At 39.8% G+C, this 25,099-nt stretch overlaps 1 protein-coding gene across 4 annotated transcripts in view; it reads left to right on the top strand.

Annotated features, from left to right (window-relative positions):
* The window catches only part of deptor (DEP domain containing MTOR-interacting protein), a 33,706-nt gene extending 8,810 nt beyond the window's left edge, over positions 1-24,896 (top strand). For 3 of the 4 annotated variants that reach the window (XM_039805583.1, XM_039805582.1, XM_039805586.1), the window contains exons 5-10: positions 3,124-3,302; positions 8,711-8,893; positions 9,950-10,087; positions 11,900-11,970; positions 12,336-12,440; positions 21,115-24,896. In XM_039805583.1, the coding sequence (XP_039661517.1) occupies positions 3,124-3,302; positions 8,711-8,893; positions 9,950-10,087; positions 11,900-11,970; positions 12,336-12,440; positions 21,115-21,237 (799 nt within the window). In that variant the 3' untranslated portion in view covers positions 21,238-24,896. The remainder of the gene's footprint in view (positions 1-3,123; positions 3,303-8,710; positions 8,894-9,949; positions 10,088-11,899; positions 11,971-12,335; positions 12,441-21,114) is intronic. The other variant, XM_039805585.1, reaches the window with a different exon arrangement.
* The last annotated feature ends 203 nt before the right edge of the window (positions 24,897-25,099 follow it).

Below are 25,099 nucleotides of genomic sequence, written 5' to 3'. Positions count from 1 at the left end.
ATCTCACTTGCTTATGGAAAATGACAATATAAGCACAAACATTGCTTTATAAAGTAATAATGCTCAATAATAGTGAGCTGTGGGCCTCTCTTTTGCAAATGCAACAAATTAGAAATAAATTAGTAGGCCATTACAACTTTATTTCCTCCACTTCGGCTCTAATTTAGAAATACGCTATATTTAGAAATAGGTTCAGTGTTGTATAATTAAAGCTAAGACCCAAGGAAAAAGAACAGACTCAGCTTGCTCCATATTAACCTCCGGGTCAGATGATTTTTAGGTCTGATGTTTTCATAATCCATTTTATTAGGTTTATCGTTTAGTTTGGAGCTTCTTTTCACAAAATGTTTGCGTGCCTGTGACAGTAGGACTTGCTAAGTACTCTCACATGTCCCTCAAATGGCCCTTAAAGTCGTATTTTTTATTTTAAAAGTTGCATGGCGCCAGAGAGAGTAATCAGTGCAGGTAAAAGCCTGGTGGTCCTACAACCATGTCTCAGTAGGAACCACTTCAGCTGAGTTAGGTATGCTGACTGAACAACAGCTACTCTGAGTGCATATCCAGGTCATGGCAGCTTGCTCGCCTTGTCCCACTCTAAGTTATCGTGGTCTATTTACATACTGCAAATGCAGTCTCACATCTTGCATAATATACTGTATTGTTCATATAATGATCAAGATGTTCAAATCATTGTGCTTTACTTTGAGTACAGTGGTCTACTTTGAGTCAATCCCTTTAAGATAACATTACCTAATCTGTTGATTTAACATGTTTAAATGGATTAAATAGCATTGTGTACACAGTCACGTCTCATAGAACATTATGTCCAGCTCTTTCAACAGTATTATGATGTTGGCTGCTAATTTGGGTCATATTTGACTGCTGATGTGAGTCGTTGATCCACGAAAGCTCATAATTTATCAAAATTTGACATCTAAACCAAGTTATGTGTTGTACTGTAGTGGGTTGTCTTTACATGAGTGCACCTCACACACCATTTTCTTAAATGCATTTAAACTTCAGTTCTATCCTTGAACTTTGAGGAATACTGTTTCACCCTGAGACCAAGTTTAATGACAATGTAATTCTTCTCATGAAATGTGGGCCTGCAGCTCTGGATCATCAGTCATAGTTAAATGAACCACACTGAGGATGGTACTGCTAGAAAGAACAGAGAAGAGGCTTTTTACAAGCTGTACCTGATTTAGGTTTCATTTAGTTTATTTCACATATTAGGATCCTCATTTAGCTTTATTAAAGTGGAAGCTGTTTTTCCTGGGCTCTGGAGGTTTTGCAACTATCCACAATATGTTGTCTCACATGAAATGTGTAAGCAATAGACATGCTGATGGCTTGTCCATGCCAGACAAAAAATACACTTGTTTGCTTTCTTGCCGAAATGTAGACAAGAAAACGTCTGTAAGGTAAAAATGTAGCTAGAGCCAGCAGATGATTGGCTTAGCTTAGCATAAATACCGGAAATGGGGGGGGGACAGCTAGCTTGGCTCTGTCCAAAGGTAACAGAATCTGCATTCATATTTAATCTCTTGACTGACTGACTAATCTGGTATGAACTAGTGAAAAAAGTCACATCCACGGTTAAGATTATCACAGCTTTAAAGATTATCTGTTCACTGACAGGCAGGCAGGCAGGCAGGCAGAACTCATTCTTCTATCCAGTTTGGACCATCCAACTAAGGTCGGAAGTTGTGAAAGGTTTCCAAGCCTGGAGCCTAAATCTTTTGGATATAGGATGTTTCTTTATCTGATAACTGTTAGTTTTCCTTTTCAGTTCATTAAATGTTCCGAGCATTCCTACAGATCTCCCATTAATGATATCTGCCAGTCTGTATTGAACTGTTTGGTGTGTAGAGTTGACCGTTTAGTGAATGATTTATGGCCAATTAAACTGTGACTGTAATTTTTGCCAGTAAAACACAGCCAACAATGATGTGGAAAGTTTAGTATCTCTTTCAGGGTATAACTCATTGCTAGCACATGTTTTGACGTGTACAGGTGTGTCACAGAAAGCCTATTGTTTCTTATAACCACTGCCTGGCTGATTTCTATTGTGTGAATGTTCAGGTGACAGTGTTTGGGTTTAAATGTGTGTTTATAGGAAGAGAGTCAGCAGTTCTGTTCTGTGCATGTGTCTACTTGTCTGCTTTTGTTTGTTTGAGTGTGTATGTGTCTTCTGGTGTCATACAGAAGAGCTAACCCCACCCGCTTCATGTAATCCTCTGATAAAGACTATTCAGAATTACACACATCGATAAACAAAACCATAAAACACTAGCAGTGAAATGCAGCCTCACTTTTGATATTTTGTGTTGTTTATTAGAAGAAACATTTATGAAATCAAATTTTCATCTAATTCATATACAAACCTTAATTGATTGTTCATGAAGAAGAACTCAAAGGTTTTTCTTGAGGTCATTACCTTGTCATCGTGCTAATCGGAGGCTCTAGGAATAACATGAATTTAGTTTTATAACCTGTTATCTGACCGAAGTGCTAATCCGGAGACTGTGACTTTTGACTGTGCAGATTACAGAGTGGAGAAAAGGGCAGAGCTGCTGGTTTGGAGGGTTTTCCCTGCTGGAAATTCCCACTTAAGAAACCATACTTTTCCCTATAACCCCAGTTTACAGAGCACTGAACGCATCTCATGGATAATTAAACAGTACTGTAGGGTCATGGTTATGAATGTTGCTTCATTTTTGAGAACTCACATTTTATTTTCCATTAGTTGGGTATGTACTGTATATGTATGTAACACTACTAAAGTACATGAGCCCTGCTAGCTGTTGCTATGGAGACATCAGCCAAAGCTGCAAAAAATAGCATTCTAGCAAATTCACATTGCTTTCCCTGATACAGTCAGGAGTACTGCACTGTAGATGTTAAATTGATTGAAAATCCCAAACCAAATTGATTCCAATTGCTGAATTTATTCACCGTTCACATAAAGCTAAACTTCTGACTTCAAACTGCCATTAGTGGAGTGGGCCGCCTAAATTTAAGCTTAGTGTATGGATTGGATTGCCTTTTGAATGCAACGCCGTACTCTATCCCACTCCTAATCAATTAAAGTAACACAGGTTTGCTCTCTTCTCTCCACAGGTTGATGAACACAGAAAACAGCCTATTACAAACCAGGGAGGAGGAGGGCGGGACATTTGAGCGGGCGCTTCTGGCCTCTGAGTTCATCGACTGGCTGCTACAGGAGGGGGAGATGGCAACCAGGGAGGAGGCAGAGAGGCTGGGACGGAGGCTTCTTGAACATGGCATCATCCAGCACGGTGAGGAAGAATTAATCTTAAATATTTCAACATTTTATTAATTTCTGCCGCTGCTTAAACCCTCTTCAACTGAGCGACACACAGTCTGACTGGAGGTCACGCTATTGACAGATTGATGGTCTGTGAATGACACTTGGTGACAGTAAAGCCAGTAACCCCTGCAAGTAGCCACGATTGATTCTGCTGTCCTGGCTCCTTTCTCTTTTGGGTCATACAATCTGATAACTGTTGTAAACTTATAGTTTGACTACAGCCCTATCTGCACACATAAACACACCATTTTTTTTTTTTTTTTTTTTAAGTCAATGTCAAGTGTTCAATTTGAGCTTGCAGCAGTTTTCAACACAGAGACTCAGCTGGCCACTTTAGCATCATAGATATGTCTTGATAGATCTAACCTGGATTACAGTTACGCCTTTCTGTTTAAAAGATCTTATGAAAATACTTCTAGCCCTCGCACCTAAAACTCAAAAGGGAAATTGGAAACTTTTCCCTATTTCTCCTATGCCTGACCTAACCTGGCTGAGGTCAACGTTCAAGAGTTACTGAATGTTACTGAGTAATAAACATAAGGAAAAATGTGAACTGAATGTCACGGGTATCAGGTGAACAAGCTCTACTGGCTGTAGAGTCCGGGACCAGGGCTGTCATGTTATATATATATATATATATATATATATATATATATATATATATATATATATATATATATATATATATATATATATATATATATATATATATATATATATATGCACACGCACACACACACACACACAGTGGGTACGGAAAGTATTCAGACCCCTTTACATTTTTCACTCTTTGTTTCATTTCAGCCATTTGCTAATATCAAAAAAGTTCATTTTATTTCTCATTAATGTACACTCAGCACCCCATCTTGACAGAAAGAAACAGAAATGTAGAAATCTTTGCAAATTTATTAAAAAAGAAAAACATCACATGGTCATAAGTATTCAGACCCTTTGCTGTGACACTCATATTTAACTCACATGCTGTCCATTTCTTCTGATCCTTCTTGAGATGGTTCTACTCCTTCATTGGAGTCCTGCTGTGTTAAATTAAACTGATTGGACTTGATTAGGAAAGGCACACACCTGTCTATATAAGACCTTACAGCTCACAGTGCATGTCAGAGCAAATGAGAATGATGAGGTCAAAGGAACTGCCCATGGAGCTCAGAGACAGAATTGTGGCAAGGCACAGATCTGGCCAAGGTTACAAAAGAATTTCTGCAGCACTCAAGGTTCCTAAGAGCACAGTGGCCTCCATAATCCTTAAATGGAAGAAGTTTGGGACGACCAGAACTCTTCCTAGACCTGGCCGTCCAGCCAAACTGAGCAATCGTGGGAGAAGAGCCTTGGTGAGAGAGGTAAAGAAGATCCCAAATATCACTGTGGCTGCTGGAAGAAAACCTCATCCAGAGTGCTCAGGACCTCAGACTGGGCCGAAGGTTCACCTTCCAACAAGACAATGATCCTAAGCACACAGTTAAAATAACAAAGGAGTGGCTTCGGAGCAACTCTGTGACCATTCTTGACTGGCCCAGCCAGAGCCCTGACCTAAACTCAATTGAGCATCTCTGGAGAGACCTAAAAATGTTCGTCCACCAACGTTCACCATCCAACCTGATGGAACTGGAGAGGATATGCAAGGAAGAATTTCAGAGGATCCCCAAATCCAGGTGTGAAAAACTTGTTTCATCATTCCCAAGAAGACTCATGGCTGTACTAGCTCAAAAGGGTGCTTCTACTCAATACTGAGTAAAGGGTCTGAATACTTATGACCATGTGATATTTCAGTTTTTCTTTTTTAATAAATTTGCAACAATTTCTACATTTGTTTTTTTTCTGTCAAGATGGGGTGCTGAGTGTACATTAATGAGAAATAAAATGAACTTTTTTGATTTTAGCAAATGGCTGCAATGAAACAGAGTGAAAAATGATGAAAGATGAATCCTTTGTGTGTGTGTGTGTGTGTGTGTGTGTGTGTGTGTGTGTGTGTGTGTGTGTGTGTGTGTGTGTGTGTGTGTGTGTGTGTGTGTGTGTGTGTGTGTGTGTGTGTGGGTGTGTGTGTGTGTGTGTGTGTGTGTGTGTGTGTGTGTGTGTGTGTGTGTGTGTGTGTGTGCGTGTGCGTGTGCACACACTGCTTTATGTGATTGGTTCAGCTTATAGTCGTAGCAGTTGTAAAAGAGGTACTTCTTACTAAAAGTAAAAGTACTAATACCACTTTATGATAATACTCCTGCATTTAAAAAGGCTACTATAGCTGGTTGAGTTGGAGCTAATTTTACCAAATACTGTACAGTCTCTAAATCTGTTAGATCATATTTAATCATATTATATTATGCTGATCATATGTTTTGGATATAACATTGCATTCAAGTTTGAGAGAAACTGAAAACCAAGGTGTTTTTCTTAGTTAATTTAGAAGAGCATTAATGCTTCCACTTTGTACCCAGTGTAATCAATCATGTAACTGTGTGTGTGGTTGCAGCCATTCAAAGCCAATTAAAGGCATAATCAGAACCAGATGTAGTAGTACAGTACAGGCCATACAATTGTTGATGTCTTTCTTGCTGAGAAGGTATTTAGTGAAGATGTTAGAACATTGAGTGAATGAGGTAATAGTTTGTGTGCTGTACATTGAGTCGTTTGAGATTTTCTTTAACAATGGATGTAGATCCTGAATGAGCTTCTGTCCGGTCACCAAATGACTTGAAATTTGATTAGACGCTGATGTCTGTGGTTTACACCCGTGTCTGATTTAAATTAGGATGACTAGTACTGCAGAGAAATGGCATGGCCTCAAGTGCTTTAGTATTTTTTTTCATTTAGACATTTGTTTTCTCCATTCTTTTTACTGTATCTAAAATATACATATCACTTGGCTGCATTTTAAAAATAATACACAGTTGTATAAATCAAATTAAATTAAGGCATTGAACATATACAATAATAGCCTTCACCACAGCTGGTGGTTGGCATGTGAAACTACTTTGGTGTGGATTACAGACTGTATATTTCCATAAGGAACAATACATCATAAAAATACAGCGCCTGATTTGCTTCCTACTGGCCTCATAGTGTCATCCTCCCTGTGGAAATAACTGCTCCACTAGTGGATGATATGTGGACTTTGCACTGTTCATATCGTCATATGCTCTTTTGTTACAGTAGGGAGAGTTATTAAAACTAATTTAGTTTTATTGATAATGTGTTTACAGGCTTTCAGTTCCAATTATTAACACATTATAAACATGTTAGAGAAGAAGAGATACCCATCTAATCGGCTGTGTTGAGCAAAGGTCACGCTCACACATTTATACATATAATGTATAGAAGGCAAGTCTGGGTGGATCCACATTGTGTTTAGTTGTCATTGTTTGTGGGACAATATGGCAGCCGTTTTTCCACACTATACATCTGACCAGTTGGTAGGGAGAGGCGGCTTTAAAACAGACTTAAAAGAAAAAGTTGCAGATGTACATACTGTAAATGGTAAATTAAGATTATAAAAGACATAAAGGGTCAGAGGAGAGTTGCTGTATTGCTGTGCCAAAGACAGTGGGCCCAAAGCAGGCTGCAATCATACTGGGCAAGGCTTTATACAGTAAATCTTTAACTGACACAAGATCTTCCTAAAGTTTTAAACCAGCATTAAAAGAGTTAGAAAACTAGCAAGAGAAACTAGCATTTCTAGCATTTTACAATAGTTCAGTCCGGAGTAAAGCCATCCTCTAAAGTCTGTTCCATAGTGTGTGTTTTTGCTTTGTCACATAGAATAAAAGGATTTTGTTAGGGTGACAAATAGCTCTCCCCCCACAAAAGGACATGTGAACTAACCACAGGCCCAATCGGTTTCTTATTGTACTGAAGGCTGATAAATTAAATGATAACTAAATGACCACACGGTAGAAATAAACTAGATTAGCATCTGGCTTTACATATCGATCAAAGATGTCATACATACAATAACTATTTAACAGTAACTGATGGTTTGTTGGAGGGATGGGTGAAGGCTATGAAATTATAAAAAAGTTAAAATGTGTACCTTTTTTATTTGTACATATATTCCATTTCGAATTTGTCCTCAATAAAAACATCTGAATCATGGGAAGTAGAAAAGGGGCAAATGCCGATCAATGAGCACTACATGAAATGGGAAGTGTTGATTAAAATGTGGTTACTTATTCTAAATGAATAGGCTTGATGACTCATCTAAAACTGACGTTACAGCACAGCCTCTGATGAAAATAAACCAGCTTGAATACAGTTTAAGGGGAACGCAGCCTTAGTTATTGAACACTGGCTGTTGGGCTTCAGTTTCTAAGCAGGTTTCTGATGTATGTACAGTAGCTGAATGGTTGATGGGCCTGCTTGTGCCTCTACTTTAAAAAAAAAAAAATAATTAAATCTGTTTTTTATTTATTTATAATGTAGCCTATTATTTTGAACTTCTTTCCAGAGACATGAACAAACAAAGGCATACATCAATATCAAATGAGAGAAACTAAAGGGCAGCTTTACAACAACCAATACAGGGGCCACTAATAGATTTTCTTTATGTTCAATACATGACAGATTTAGCTACTCTACATTGAGGACTGTTAACTGTGTGTGTCATCCTGAATTCAAAACTACCACTAAAATAAAAGCAGTGCTTGATCATTGACAGTTACGAGTGATTTTGTCACAAGCGTATTGATTTAAATAAAATTCTACCCTGGTATCTCCTCGGTCCATCTGGTCTTATCGGCTCAGCTGAGGTCGATGCTCTCTGGGGTCACTTATGTTTGTTCAGCACAGGTGATCTCAGCTCAGTGGACAGTTTGTTTAGTGCTGCTTAGCTGAGTTCAGAGTTTCAGGCTCAGCTGATCTCAGTTCAGGTGAGAAACATTAATTCATGAGTTTTTTATTTTTTTTTAGCTAGGCTGACCGGTGGAAAAAATGATTCCATATTCCTGTAGTTGTCAAAATATTTTGACTGGGGTGTGAGGCATTAGTCTGACTCACAACCAGTATATAAGTTTAACAGAGACAGATTGTTCCTTCTCCACGTTTTAGTAGTCTATATCCAAGACATTCCACTTCCAGGATTGTGCCGTTGCCGCCGAAAATTCTGCTGGATGTCACCCATTTCAGCCGGATGTCAGTCACCTTCTGCTTTCTTTGTCTTATAATTTAAATAAATAAACTCCGGTCGATTTATGAGGACTATGGTTAACTGATCCTCAGATCTCTGCAGGGTAAATCCAGGGTAAAACCTGCCATTTGTATCTGCCATGTTTTGGGTCTGTACTTTCTGCGAAGCTTGCCTTATATGTGTATTTCTCCCTCTCTCTTTATTTATTTAATTATTTTCTCCATGTCGGTTTTCTTTGTCACCAGTCACCAACAAGCATCACTTTGCCGATGGGCCCCTCCTCTACCAGTTCAGGATGAATTTCCGGCGACGGCGGCGGTTGATCGAACTTCTTCACGAGCGCAGCCGCTGTATCCCCGAGAGTCACGACAGCCCCTTCTGTCTCCGCAAACAGAACTCAGATGGAGGCAACACCAGCTTCCTCTCAGGTACAAACTGTACCATGTACATGTCTAATTTTATATAATATAGTTTGCCACCTATTCGTAGTGGTCAGTGTGTGGTTGACAGAGAAGCTGAAATTACCTGTCCGACAGAAAACTTTTAATGTGTTCATAACAGTTTTTTATTCTCACTATAAAATTAAAATATTTCCTTTGGTTATTGGATTCTGTCTTCTAGTAGAAAAACACAGTGACATTTTAACCCCTCTAGCGTTATCTTCTGTTGACACACATACCCACCCACACACATACGATGACTGGTTTCCTTGGTGGTATTTGCCATATGAAGATAATGGAGTAGAACAGTTTGTGTTGCTAGGCAGAAGACCATAGTTAAAAAGTGCTCCTGTTCTTCGATCACACTGTCTATGTGACTTGGCTTCTAAAAAAAAAGTAGTTAAGCTGTGGGCATTTGCAACTTCAGCTCAGCTTTTAGATTAGATGTGGTTTGTTCAGCTTATATCCTACTCATTAAATGGTGCCACTAGAAAAATGTCAAACATCTGCACTCTGTGCCAGTGGATATTTATATTTTTTCCGCTCTTAATGTGAAAAATAGCACATTCCACAAAAATATTTCTGTGAACATAAAATAAATGGACACAAAGTCTAGTTCTTTACTGTTGGCAAACTTTATCTTAATATACTACTACTGAAGTCATTGATTTTCTTTTAAAAACCTGTAATATCACTTTTTCAAAGAAGGTTCCTCTGGGAAACATGGTGCCCTTTTCACAAAGAAGTAGCATAAAGTACTTGTAATTAGCAAACAATGGTAGCTAGAGAGAAAGAGGGAGAGAAGGGGGTCCCAGGGGAACAACTTTGACTTAACTGAAGTGGGCAAACGTATCAGGAAAACAGGAAGTCATGGAAAAAAGAGTTTACATAACTAATATTAATATTTCTTTGGACAATTAAATAAGGTTTAACCCTCTCTTTTTAAACATATGTGCTATGTCAAATTCCAGCCTGTATTCGGCTTCATTGCATTCTCCTGTCGGTCATTGGTCTAACATCTCTCTTTGTCTCTCTCTGTCTCAGTGAGTCCCACTAAAGAGATTAAAGTGGCGGTCGGAGTCCGGCGGAGCAGCTTGAGCAGCAGCTGTGGCAGCAGCGGTTATTACAGCAGCAGTCCAACGCTCAGCAGCAGTCCACCTGTCCTTTGCAACCCCAAGTCTGGTGAGATGACAGAGACACACAAATACATAGAGTCTAATTTGTGAAGGGCCTTACTGTGCAGTTTCATTCTGTTTTAGTTTATGGGTCAGCGTTTATAAAACTGTTTTTCTATTAGTTCTTTATTATTCATGATGTATGAAATCTGCGATAGACAATGGCAACCTGAACCTGAAGTTGTGTTCCTGGTTCTCACCCAACGTATGCAGAACGGCTGTATCCATCTCCTAATGAGTATAGATACATTTCTATAGAAGTGGAAGTGATGTGGTAGATGTTTTATGTTTACACCAACACATTAATGCCTCCTGATCAAAGCCTAGTGATGTTAACATATTTATTATACCTTAAATGTGTTCTTTTGACTTTGTATTACACATTTTAAAACCTTACAGTTGCCTTTTATAAAAAAATGTCCTACTCAACACACTAGTTTCTTGTAAGTATGGAAGTACAACAACTCAAAACAGAGTATACCAAAAATGACTTAACCTACCTCCTGCCATTCATCATTCATGGCTTCATTTCATTTTAGTGGACTTCAGTGCAAGTGATGATCATTTAGTAGAGATTTGAATCAAGAAGTAATGCCTTTGAGGTGTGTGTGTGTGTGTGTGTGTGTGTGTGTGTGTGTGTGTGTGTGTGTGTGTGTGTGTGTGTGTGTGTGTGTGTGTGTGTGTGTGTGTGTGTGTGTGTCTGTGTGTCTGTTTGTGTCTGTTTGTGTCTGTGTGTCTGTCTGGTTTCCTTTCATGTGTATAATCCAAGCAGTCCTTGACAGAGTCTCTTTGTAGCACCAGAGCCCCCTCGACATGAGCACTCACACATAAGATACACAAGGAACAGAAAAAGGAAAACACACACACACACACACACACACACACACACACACACACACCAAATTCCCCTCTATCTCACATTGACCTTAGTAATTGTGCGTATCACATGATTTGAAGATAAGGAGTCCAAAGATATAACATTCACAGTAGACGGTATAAAAGTTATGGTATGCATTAATGAAGACAGACAGATTAAAAAACGATTTGGGCCTCTAATGTGAAGTAAAAATGACAGACGATGAGGTATTAAAGAGAAGTTGTCCTGTAGATCTGATCAGATCAGGATTTCCACAGAAAGATTATGGAAATGTCCAGATCAAGAGGATAAAAAGGTCATTCTCACTTCATTTCCTGCCTTATCAGATTAGAATGAAGTACCACACAGAGTGATTTGTCAAGAACACACATACTTAACAGTACTCCACGTCACAGATGTACTTTCAAGTTTGTGCGGAAGAAGTAAATGCAATTCAAGTCATTTTAGCACTTTATTCAACATACTTTTGCCCACATTTTCTTAATTTATAGGCGTTATTTTCTGTCTGTGTGAAATAATAAAAAGAGATACAAAGAAAACACGGAAACAGCTGCTGAAATGAATGGATTCTATACACATCTGGCTCCTGGTCTAGGCTACATCTTCCCAGCTTCTCAAAATGTTCATCATTTGTACTTATAGAGTGAATTTAAAAAATTTATAATAAAATATTTTTTGAGACACAAATGTCCAGTTAAAGCCGGTGTAAAGTCATGTTGAAGTGTGTAATGGTGAGGGGAAGTTGGAGGAGGGGAAGGAGAGCTATACTGTTACAGGAAGTGGCAAGCCTCCAGGCCCTGTTGACATGTGACTGACATCAGCTCTTTCTACGCATGTAAAAACTAACAGATTGTGTGTGTGGTCATGTATGTGGTCATGTATGTGGTCATGTCTGATTATCACGGTAGCAACAAGTAACATTTTGTGTGTGTGTCTCAACAGTTCTGAAAAGACAAGTGAGTCCAGAGGAGCTGCAGACACCAGGAGGACCTTTTATAAAGAAGACATTCACTGTAGGACACACACACACAAAACCAAGCTCTAACAAGGACAACCAAGCTCTAACAAGGACTACTTCAGCGTGATGTTGTCACGCATACTCACAGTCACACATTATAGGATACATGAAGCAGAGTACTCAAGTCATGTGCATATGCAAGAAACTCCAGCACGTACACACATAACTCACACACACTCACCAATTTGCTGCACTTAGTCTCAGATGAATGTGATCGCCACAGGATGCCAAATGAGTATCGCACTTGAAGAATACAAACATTTGAATAAGACAAGGGACATAAATATCATATGTATAGAGAAAATAGGTTAAAAACTGTGTGCATTTAACAACATTCCATGTCTTCTCCTTGTTCCTCAGATTGTAGGTGATGCTGTGGGCTGGGGCTTTGTGGTGCGAGGCAGCAAACCCTGTCACATCCAGGCCGTGGACCCTGGTGGACCTGCTGCCGCTGCTGGCATGAAGGTAAAGACACGAGACTGTTTGTCAATGTCTGTAGCATTCTTTTTACATGTGTGAGGAGTTACTGTATGTAATATGTTGAGGCTACAGTGCTCTTGGAAAAACGTGTATTGTTTGCCTTTTGCCTTTGTTGTTGTAGTTTTCAATACTGAAATCAAAACTTTATCTTTGCCTTTTGATATTTGAGATAGCATCTTCTTTGCTTGGTCGCTAAGTTGTTTGCAGAAATGCAAAGTGCTTTGACAGTGCACGTTTGAACAGTTTTTTATTATTTAGAGTAGTTTGTTAAGTCTGCACCTAAATATACCCGGTTATATTTAAGTGCAGACTGTGAGAGAAGTGTTAAAATGAAGAATGACGGGAAGGAATAGAAAGAAGGGTACAGGGACGCATCCTGTAATGAGGAGGAGGGCAGGGACCGAAGCTGTAAAAGCAGGAAAAGTGTTGAGGGCGGAAAAAAGTAATGAAGAGAGAAAACAGGGTAATTGTGGCTCTGCTGCCACAGCTGAAGGTATGTAAGCAGAATGGCACCAAGGAATCCTGGGAATGTATAGCATGGCGACTTAAACCTCAACGTGGTGAGAGGAGGAGATAGCAAGGACTCAATAAAAAAAGCAGCAGGAGCCAGAAATAGGAGCAGAGAAAGGGGAGAAACATACGGTTATTAAGATTACATAATAAAGTATTGGTTGTGTTTTAAAAAATCAGCATTTGGATAATTAATAAACCATTGCTAATGTCCAGTGGACACTTGAAATAATGAAGTGAACATAAAAATGTTTCCTCAGGCTTTGAGCATCATCTGTTCAGTGTCAGTTTTTTTTTACGGAAACCCAAAGGGGACAACCCTTTAAAAGAAACCTGAAAATCTGGAGCTACAGGGTTTTTACATATGCAGTCAAAGTAAATTTTACTTTGCCACACTGAATAAAGGAAAGGATTTTAACTCAGAGTGACATCAGTGCAAAGAGCCGAAGAGTGTGGAGGGTGAGGAAGGAAGCAGAGGATCTTAAGTATTAGCACCGAATGAGGAAACAGTCAGTGGAAATAATATCAGTTCTGCTTTTGTTGCTGTTAACGGTCATATTTTATGACCATGAAAACACGTGTCATGGTTCACGGTCGTGTGTGTGTGTCTGTGTCTGTGTCTGTGTGTGTGTGTGTGTGTGTGTGTGTGTGTGTGTGTGTGTGTGTGTGTGTGTGTGTGATAAGCTCTGTTGACGTGAGTGTGGACTGATTGTGGGACCTACCATGAGGTCACTCGAATCAAACTTCAAATCTTGTAATATCAACTTTTGTGTGTTTTTGTTTTTTATTTAGTCTAAATGGACTATCTTTTATGTGCTGAGGACAAAAACCCCAAACAAAACCAGAGTATTGGGTCTGAAATTTGAGATTTTCACTCACTATCATTGTAGATAACATTCTACAGTGTGTGTGCTACAGCGTCACTAGGTTATTATAAGGAGTTCATTGCACTCCCTGCAGTTCCTAGAAGGTTAGTCCTGTTCAATTTCACCTGAGTAGTTTTTATTGATGTGTAATTAAGCAGTAACACAATTCAGCAAAGGGAATGGCGTGCTGTGAGGTGTTGGCACCGCGTTCCAGGCAAAAGGCCAAAGGAGAAACCTACACCCACTGACCTCAGTGGGGAGGTAGTAAAAATCCTCATGAAGCTCTTCTTTTTTTCAAACACACACACTTTTAAACACTGGTTCTCTGTATCTTTTTCCACCTCACACAGACACACACATCAGCATCGCCCTGACCATAATGGATCCCAGTACTTATGTAACTGTCCAATACATCAGCGTTAGAGCATCTTCTAATGCACTTCTATAAGGCAGCAGGTAGAGCAGGGTCTGTGTGTGCTTGTCTCACTTTGTGTCCATTTGTACATCCTGTACTGTACTGCATGTTTGCACACCATTACGCGTGTGTACTGAACAGTATGTTCTTTTACATTATTTTTACCACGTGGATATAATCACCAGAGTTTCTCCATTTGAAAGATTCTGAACCCTAAACATTGCATTTGAAGATTAGATGATTATGGTTAGATGGATTAGGATGTAGCAGGTTGTAATATCCAAATACTCTATATACTATGTGTAAGATTATTTATATGCTTAACATTTATTCCCATTTTTGATTATATTGATTGTGCTGAAGACACACAATTACGACCAGTTGAGACATGCATGAAAGGTCTAATAGTCTGACTCTCTCTTAAAGAAAAAATTCGACATTTTTGGGAAATACACTTATTCCTGCCAAACCCTGGAGTCTTGTCGTCAACGCGAGGTTGCCAGGCAACCAGAAGACTCCAGGAAGTTGCTGCTCTAGCTCTAGGCCAAGAAATAGTCTGGCACGTAACTCTCCATAAAACCACCAACTTGCCCTTTTATACTTATTTTAATTTTAATAAAATAAATAATGTGTTAATTAGTGATCTTAAAAACAGGATGTGTGGATTAAGTCTAATTGTAACCAACAACAAATTTTCGTTTCAGGCTAAATTTCTGTCTTTCGTTTAGCATTCAGTTTGAGGGGGGGGCATGATGCCTGATTAAATGCTCACATTATCGATCTGGCTCTCGGATGATTAGTTGGATTTCGGCCATTCATCAGCAAGAAAGCGAATAAGCGTATTTTCATAAATAAATTTAAAAAAAACAACAACCAGGGAACCTTGTTTGGTTTCAGTCCAGTCAGTTATTGTTTCTCTGGCTTTCTAATTCCTCAAGGGACATGCATGCAAATATGGCCTCAGGTCATCCATCCCCTGAGTATTTTTGTAAAGAACAAATATCCTCTACTTTTGCATACAGCGGTTATTGCTGCAGGAATATCTCAGCGTGGCCTCTTAACATGTGTTGTTTATTCTCTCTCTACGTCTTCTCTTTATGCCTGTTTCTATCTCTTTCCTTTTTTCTATTTAAAAATAATTTTAACCCTCTGAGTGCAAGGAGCCATTAAGTCCAGCTGGGCCCCAGCCAAGACTAACAACCCCACAGCCTGAAAGGAGAGAAGCATCAGTGGGAGAGAAAGAGGGGGAGGTTTTGAAGTTGGAGAGAGAAAAGGTGGAACAGAGAGAGGAATGAATAAAGTCCAGAGTACTTTGACTTTGCAAGTAGTGGGATATAGGCTGCAGAGGTTTAAATGTGATTATAGTAAGAGTCTAAAATTCCTCTGCAGCACAGGATTTTTCTTTTCTCTATCACTCTTAATCTCTCTTCCCCACTTATGTCCTCTGTCTATTCTAATCTCTCCTTTCCTGAAACACTTATCAATGCCGGAAAAAACATCTAGTAGCAATTGCTGTGTAAATAACCCAAAATAGTATTGTTTGTGAAGTAAATAGTAAAGTTTGTGTAAGGAACAGTCAGGGTTTAAATGGCTGCTCCCTGTAAAATGTTCCCTGAGTCTGCGGCTTATTAAACACATCTGTAAAAGTTTTTCTTCCATCGTCACTCAGTAGTCAACGTCTGCGCTTTGTTGATTTATAGGCAGTACAAATATCAGAGTGATTATGTTCTTTTGTTCTCTACGACATGCCTCAAACCTGTTTTTTGCATCGTGCAGAGCTTTTGGAAAACTTTTGGAAGCCAGTGAGTTGGGAGTGTGCTTGCGTGTGTGAGTGCTTGCAAAAAGCCAAACCACAGCAGCAGATGAAAAAGCAGCATCATGTTGCAATAGCAGCAGCTAGAAAGCAGCTCAGACAACTAGTCTTATTTTTATCAAAGCTGTTGAGTTTGAGCGGTGATCTAATAACGATGAGGGAAGAGGGTGCAGGTTTGACACAGGAGTGATTTGAGCGTGGCTGTTGTACCTGGTGTAATTTATGTCAGGCAACACTATCAGGGTTTACTTGTTTCTCTTTGAGCTTTGAATTTGTTGTCATTTCTGTGTTGTCCTACTGAAACATTGTCTGCTTGATTGGTTAAATAGTCTTGGCTTTGGTTGCTGGATTTTTGTAAGCAAAAAACTGAAATAATAAAGTTGCTCTATATTTGTGAAATATGTGACCCCCAAGTGAAGGAGTTCAAGTACCTTGGGGTTTTGTTCGCGAGTGAGGGGACAATGGAGCGGGAGATTGGTCGGAGAATCGGCGCAGCGGGTGCGGTATTACATTCCATCTATCGCACCGTTGTGACGAAAAGAGAGCTGAGCCAGAAGGCAAAGCTCTCGATCTACCGGTCAGTTTTCGTTCCTACCCTCACCTATGGTCATGAAGGCTGGGTCATGACCGAAAGAACGAGATCCAGGGTGCAAGTGGCCGAAATGGGTTTCCTCAGGAGGGTGGCTGGCGTCTCCCTTAGAGATAGGGTGAGAAGCTCAGTCATCCGTGAGGAGCTCGGAGTAGAGCCACTGCTCCTTTGCGTCGAAAGGAGCCAGTTGAGGTGGTTCGGGCATCTGGTGAGGATGCCCCCTGTGCGCCTCCCTAGGGAGGTGTTCCAGGCACGTCCAGCTGGGAGGAGGCCTCGGGGAAGACCCAGGACTAGGTGGAGGGATTATATCTCCAACCTGGCCTGGGAACGCCTCGGGATCCCCCAGTCGGAGCTGGTTAATGTTGCTCGGGAAAGGGAAGTTTGGGGTCCCCTGCTGGAGCTGCTCCCCCCGCGACCCGACACCGGATAAGCGGACGAAGATGGATGGATGGATGGATGGATGGTGACCTATGACAAGTCTTCACTTGTCTCCACTACCTCTGCTGTAAAATGGCAAACACTAAGTACTTTTTTACGCTTAGTCCAGGTTAAACAAACAAGACGTAACATGTACATTTCTCAGCTTTAGAGGTGCTGGTAGGTGGATTTTGTTTCCATTGGACAGAACCAAACTAGCGGTTTCCCACTGTTTCCAGTCTTTCTGCTAAGCTAAGCTAACCATCTGCTGGGTCCAGCTACATATTTACTAGTGATGCACCAAAATGAAAATTCTTGGCCGAAACCGAAAACCGAAAAAAGAGGAAACCAAGACCGAAAACCGAAACCGAAACACCGAAAGAAATTAAGCCAATTATTAGTACCATTGCATTTATGGCTATGACTGTGTACTAACTTTACTAAAATCAAGGCATTGCAATTGTATAAATTAATATTAAAGTTTAATTAAAAAAATATCTAGCAGAAATATGGCTACAATCTGATAGTCACATACAGTATACAGTAGCCTAAGAACAGAATAGCTTACCTAATGTTATTATTATTATTATTATTATTATTATTATTATTATTATTATTATTATTAATTGAGGCACTTTCTTGCAGGATTTCACTGAACATATCAGACAACGAGGGTGCATGCCCCTCATCTGGTGCAGCGAGACAAGTCTTTTTCTGCGCTCTGATCTCCTGCGCTGGGCACTGCTCCGTCTCCGTCTCCACGCGGGTTCTCCGCATCCATCGCGGCCTGGATCATTTCTCGTGCGCCCTGCTTTATTTCCGCATCCAAGTAATGGTCTTTATAACGCGGATCAAGTACAGTCGCGATGAAGTGCAGAGGATCCGAACAGATCTCACTGAAGCGTGTGCTGACAGACTCTAAGAGCGTACTTTACATTGTTTTCACTCCGTGGTCCGTCTCAACCTCTTTGCTTAGGAGACGCTTTGCAGGTGGAACGGATCGGGTACTGACACACGTGCAGGTCGCGTTTTCTGTTTGCGTCATCACAACATTTTCGGCCGTATTGTTTCGGTGATAAAGGTATTTCGGCCGAAAACCGAAAATACCCTTTTGGGCCATTTTCGGCCGAAAATTTTCGGTGGCCGAATATTCGGTGCATCCCTAATATTTACTGTACAGACACGAGAGTGGTATTAATCTTCTTATTGAGGTCTCAGCAACATAGCCAATTACAGCTCATTACAGGCCCTCATTATGTCAGTTGATATGTACTTAGTTAAGCAGATTTCCAAACAGATTTCCAACTACATTAACAAAAATCAGTTGACTCACAGTAAACCTGGAGCTTTTGAGCCCCTTGAAGCTTGGAGCCCGGGAGGTAATTAAGCCTCGACGACAGCTATAGGCAGTTTAGATTCACACCCGTTTTGACTGGATTCCAATGCGGACCCAGAATCGCAGTTAAAAACAAGCACTACAATGTTCATAGAAACTTCTCAAACCACTCCTGCAACATAATTCAATTCAATTAAATTGTATTTATAGTATCAAATCATAACAAGAGTTATCTCGAGACACTTTACAGATAGAGTAGGTCTAGACCACACTCTATAAATTCCAAAACCCCAACAATTACAGTAATTCCCTCAAGAGCAAGCATTAGCAGTGGCTATTGCGACAGTGGCGAGGAAAAACTCCCTTTTAGGAAGAAACCTCGGCAGACCCAGACTCTTGGTAGGCGGTGTCTGACGGGGCCGGTTGGGGGTGTGATGAACAGTGGCAAATAATAGTCACATTAAAGATAATGGAACAGTGACTTCGAAGGTCATCGTGGAAGTTCATGTCATAGCAGGGCACATTGTGTCATACTGAGTAGTGCAGTCTCCTATACCGGATCCTGACTACTCTGTGCGTATGAACATCACAGCAGGGCGTTGCAGGATGTAACGTGGCGTGCAGAGCATGGGTGGATGGTGCGGACCGGCAGGACGGCGAGGTAGCAGAGAATCGCAGAGCAAAGCTCTGCGGAGAAGAAACATAAGGACTCGGGGAGTAAACTCCCCAGAGCTAGGTTAGTAACAAGCATTTCTGGGACAGGATGCATACAAAAGGAAACAAGTGAAAACAGAGATGAGAGAGCAGCTCAGTGTGTCGTAGGAAGGAAGGAACTTCCCCGGTAGTCTAGAATTATAATAGCATAACTAAGAGAGGCAGGTTAGCTTAGAGAGAGGTGCCGGATCGGGCTTGAACTCTCCCCTGCCGGATCGGGCTGTACTGGCCCGCCTCCCTCTACTCTCGCTATATTATTGATTATATGATACATAGAACTGATGACTACGAAGAGAAGCAGATGGGCCGGTTAGGCGGATGCTGCAACTCCTCACTCCTTAACTATAAGCTTTATCAAAAAGGAGCGTTTTCAGTTTACTCTTAAATGTGGTGACGGTGTCTGCCCCTCGAACCCAAATTGGGAGCTGGTTCCACAGGAGCGGAGCCTGATAGCTGAAGACTGTGGCCCCCAGTCTACTTTTAGAGACTCTAGGAACCACAAGTAGCTCTGCATTCTGGGAGCGTAGTGCTCTACTAGTACAATAAGGTACTAGGAGAACACTACACGTCAGAACACTGGCTGCAGCATTCTGGATCAGCTGGAGAGTCTTAAGGGACTTATTTGAGCAACCTGATAGTAAGGAATTGCAGTAGTCTAGCCTAGAAGTAACGAATGCATGGACTAGTTTTTCAGCCTCGTTTTGAGACAGGATATTCCTAATTTTGGCAATGTTACGAAGATGGAAAAAGGCTGTTCTTGAGGTTTGTTTTAAGTGGGCATTGAAGGATATATCCTGATCAAAAATAACTCCTAAATTTCTGACAGTAGTGCTGGAGGCCAGGGCAATACCATCCAGAGTAGCTATATCTTTAGATATTGAAGTTCGGAGGTGCTTTGGTCCCATCACAATAACTTCAGTTTTGTTTGAGTTTAACATTAGGAAATTGTGGGTCATCCAGGATTTTATATCTTTAATACACGCTTGAAGTTTAGCTAACTGACCACTTTCGTCTAGCTTAATTGACAGATATAATTGGGTGTTGTCTGCGTAACAGTGAAAGTTAATTGAGTGTTTCCTAATAATATTACCTAGAGGAAGCATATATAAGGAAAATAGAATTGGTCCAAGCACTGAGCCTTGAGGAACGCCATGGCTAACTTTAGCGTACTTGGAGGGTTTATCGTTAATGTTAACAAGTTGGGATCGCTCAGAGAAATAGGACTTAAACCAGCTTAGTGCGATTCCTTTAATGCCAACTAAGTGTTCCAGTCTCTGTAACAGGATGGTATGGTTAATAGTGTCGAATGCAGCACTAAGATCTAATAAAACAACTATGGAGACAAGTCCTTTGTCAGCAGCAGTTAGAAGGTCATTAGTAATTTTCACCAGTGCCGTCTCTGTGCTATGATGCATTCTAAATCCTGACTGGAAGTCTTCAAATAGATTATTCCTATGTAGAAAGTCACATAGTTGGTTAGCGACTACCATCTCAAGGATTTTGGAGAGAAAGGGAAGGTTAGATATAGGTCTATAGTTGGCTAAGACTTCAGGATCGAGGGTAGGTTTTTTCAGAATAGGTTTTATCACAGCTTTTTTAAATGACTGCGGTACATGACCTGTTAATAAAGACAAATTGATCGTGTTTAGTATTTTGGTGTTGACCACAGGTAGTGCTTCTTTAAGTAGCCTCGTTGGAATAGGGTCTAATCCACTTCTCCATCACAGATGTTGATCACATTCTAAACACTGCTGAATACACTATTTCCACATCACGCTATCATCCTCCCACAGCTCCAAAGTGAAGCAATGATAAGTATTTTATTCCCCAAAGACAGATTCCCGGTGGAGTAGTACTTGTAAGTCCTTCATTTCTCTCTGCACTCCCTCCATCACTTTCACTTTCACCCGTTTTAATCCATTTTTGTTTGATTGGTGTGAAAGTTGAGAGCATTATAAGCATCAATCATCTCTCCTCTCTCTGTCCGTCTTTTCTCTAGGTGTGTCACTTTGTGGTGTCGGTGAACGGACTGAACGTGCTCTCTCACGACTACCGGACCGTCAGCAACCTGATCCTAACCGGACCCAGGACAATCGTCATGGAGGTGATGGAGGAGGCATAAGTTGGAGGAGAGCTGCGACAGAATTCCTCATAGCTGAGTAGTGCAGTAATAACATGGGGACTAGAAGGTTTAGTACTTGACCTCAAAACCACAGCGACAGAGCAACATGGACGTGTTTAAATGAAACTCACACTCTCTGTTCCAACATTGTTTGAACAAGGTGGACGACAGTGGAGACGCAGTGTGTTTAAGAATGTGTGTATTCAAGTCAAGATAATGATTCAACCTGTAGACAAAACACGCACGTTGTACTTGAATTTTTATTTTTTATTTAGAACAGCACACATAAAAGAGTGAAAGTTCCAAGAGCCACCACTTCAACAGACAGTGATTCAACTTCTTCAACCTTCCCAAAAAGACTCTCAGTCTTAATGAAGAGGCCCCAGACTTTATGTGTAGAACAGGAAGAGCTATGTTCCCTGTTTTTATTTGAGTTCCGAACCAGAACCGTTTCATGAATCAGTCGCTGAACACAACAAGTGTTTTAAGGACGAGAGATGGAGTTTGTCATTAGAAGCAAAAATTGAACCAGTACAAGCTGGGACTGAAACATTAAGGAATAATATTTCATGCTGACACATTCAGTGACCTCTCCCCCAGTTAGTTTCCAACCATGGACTGAAGCTACTGATGGCTCAACACTGCCCTCTGCTGAGGAAGACAGGAAGACACACACAGAGAGGGAGCATTTATACAACAACCATGTCAATCCCAAGTTTTGTTTAGTTGGTTTTTTTTCCCCCTTGCTTGTGGAACCAGTGAGTAAAATAGAAAAAAGACAGATTTGTGGGGCTGAGTCCTTGGCAGCGGCCGTGGGTTCGAATATGACCAGCGGCCCTTTGCTGCATGTCCCCACCCCCCCTCCTCTCTCTCTCATTTCCTGTCTTCAAGCTATACTGTCAATAAAAGGCCATAAAAGCCTTTAAAAAAAAAAAGACAAATTTCTACCCTTGTTGTGTGAAAGAAATTAACAAAGTAATTGATGCCCAGATAGATTTATATGTAGCTGCTAGGAATTCGTTAGTTAACATAATACAAATGCAGTGATAAACTGTATGTGACATTAACAGGCACAATGTACAGTATATACTATAGTATAGAAAAATGACAAAAGACTTAACGCACAAACAAACGGAAGAAGTCCTTCTTTAGGATGAAGCCTCAAATATTGTGCAAACTAAAACAACATCTTGGAGACTTTAAGATGACACATGATATGCAAACCAGAAAGTTCAACATGTCACAAAATATGTCATTATTTGTAACAGTTAAAAAATAAGAGTTCAGACAGCAAATATTCTCTCTTATATGTATTGTACTGTTGAGATGTTCTTATCTCTAGGAAAGATGAAATATTTCTAAGACTTGTTGCATTCATTTCCTACAAAAAGAAGAATAAAAAAAGAAGTATGTACCAGTGGCAATGCCAAATAAATCCTAAACTATCTTCTTAAAGTGAACAGTTGATTCAGTTGACCTTAAATATAGAAATTGTATCTACATATTTGATGTTTGAAGGATCAAAGGGTAAAATTACTATTTGAGCACTTAAACTATTAAACATTTGTTTTAAGCACTTAGTTGAAAGCTTAAAAGCTTTCCTTTTTTAAAAAGGAATTTGAATATGTATATGCATATATACATGCATTTTTTTAATGCAATTGTTTTAATGCTGTAAAACAAAATGGAATTAACTTCCAATGTACTGGCACTGTACTGTAATGTAGTGGCAGCAGAAAACCTGCCGCCAAATATTTCTTTTTCATTATTTGGTTGAAACGACCCTTAAAGCAACCCCCCTAGGCTTGATGTTTAGATAAATAGATTCTTACATTAGCCTCCAAAATGATATCATCAGAATCAACTGTATGTTTATTGACTGTGCCACTATGTGCCACTTAGACATACTAGCATGAGAAGATCATATTTAAAACTATATGATGATAAAAAAGAGAGCATGGATAAGTGATTCTCACGTTGTTCATACAGTATGTGTCTGTAATCCATGACACCTGAGTAAACACTTGTTTTTCTTTAGACAAAACAACACTGCCTGGTTCACTGAATATGTACTTACTGTAGTTTAGTCCTGATGTAAAATTATTACTAAACACAAATGCAGTAAACTTTTTCATTCAACATGAACGTAATATATTCAGGAAATCTTTATTGCCAAAATGTAGAATTAACATACACTGTATGTCACAGTAAACTGCCTCTTAGGTCTCTGAAGTGAGTTATTCAGTGGACATCTTTTTGTTTTTTCTCAATGTGCTTCGGTGTTGCACGCAGTGAAATGCATGACTCCTGTAAATCTGTGCTTATGTAGCATTAGCTTCTAATCCAAAGCGATTCTTCAGTTTATTGACTAGTAGGACTGAGTTAGCTTACAAATCATTTAAAAAATAAAGTAGATTTGGGTCTTCAAAACTTACCATAACGGAACAAAACTTCCTCAACTGTATAAATAAGAAGTTATATAAATTGTTATAGAATATTTTACAGACACTGGTGATGTTCTCTGGTTGACTTTGTTAAACAGTTGTGACATTTTGTCTTAGTTGCTGATCTTAAAACTGTCCACTCTTACTATTTTAACATTGTTCATGCACAGCTCATGGATAGTTTTGTTGTGGGTTTGCTGTGTTTGGAGAAGCTATAATAGGGACGCTGGACACAGATTTTAATATTCTTTGATACTTTTTTTAGTTGGATTTTTTCCACACAGCCATTCAACAGGTAGCGTGACAAAAATCACATCTTATGCAGACATTAGAGATTCTTCAATCAAGGGTTTTCATTAGTCTACTCTAGAGATGTCATTGGTCTTTAAAAGCTGATATCTACACTCAGCATGGGTTCACTTTTTTTTTTTTCTTTCTTTAAAAACTCACCTACCTGCAGCTTTCAACCCAGTATTTGTTCTTTTAACTGGAAGTGATCTGGCTGAAGGGTTGGGATTCTGATAAAGGAGATGGAAAATGTAGCCTGTTTTTCTGAAGGCAGGTTGATTACAGTCACAGTTGAGTTTTGGCAAATGGAAATATGCAGAAGTGAGGCACAAGTGTCAAATGTTCCCTTCACATGTACAGTATTAAAAGGTCTTGGAAGGAGTTCTTTGTGGTCATAGCTGGCTGAAACAGGTTCACTGACTCTTCAAGTCTGAAAGCATTTGCCTTAAAACCTCATTTTTTGCTGCTAATCCCAGTTGGTGGTCAGCTAATCTATTGCTCTGTTCATCTCTGACTTTTTGTATTAAAAGTGCTCGTTGTACTGGGCCATCATGCATCAGTTCAGTTGACAATCAGTGTTTTATGGACACCACTTTCAAATAGCGGTTTTAAATGCGATGGTCTGACAGAATGTATTTCACCGCCATCTTCTACATTGTGCTGTTGATATTGTCCGCTTTATACAATTGGTTAACTTGTTTAATTAAAGGGATAATTTTGCTTTATGTTCACCTCATGAGGCCGGAGTGAGGGCCCAAATATTTTCAGTGTGTTTCTTTTCTCTGCTATCAGAGATTGAATGTTGGGTTTGATGTCAATATAAGCTCACAGTACCACAGTCTGTTTTTGACAAAGCAGCTAGAACTCATTCTGATGTTCTGATGTATTAAACAGTTGATTAAGTGTTTAATAAACAAACTGATTCTACTCTGTGCTTATGGTTTCATGTCCAGGACGGTTGGAAGTCCTTGTACTTAATAACTGACAAGATTTAGGTTCATATTTTGGCTTTTGGGATCTGATTTAGTTTAGTTCCATGAGTGTGTTGCTTTTGCATGTCACGAAAGTAGGTATTTTTTTTACAAGATGATGATGATAATAATAGAAAAAATATTAATGTAAATATAACT

The sequence above is a fragment of the Perca fluviatilis genome, chromosome 7 (assembly GCF_010015445.1).
Source record: "Perca fluviatilis chromosome 7, GENO_Pfluv_1.0, whole genome shotgun sequence".
In the NCBI taxonomy this organism is placed as follows: Eukaryota; Metazoa; Chordata; class Actinopteri; order Perciformes; family Percidae; genus Perca; species Perca fluviatilis.
The sequence above is the reverse complement of the archived record's forward strand: the minus strand, read 5'-3'. Positions and strand labels throughout refer to the sequence as shown.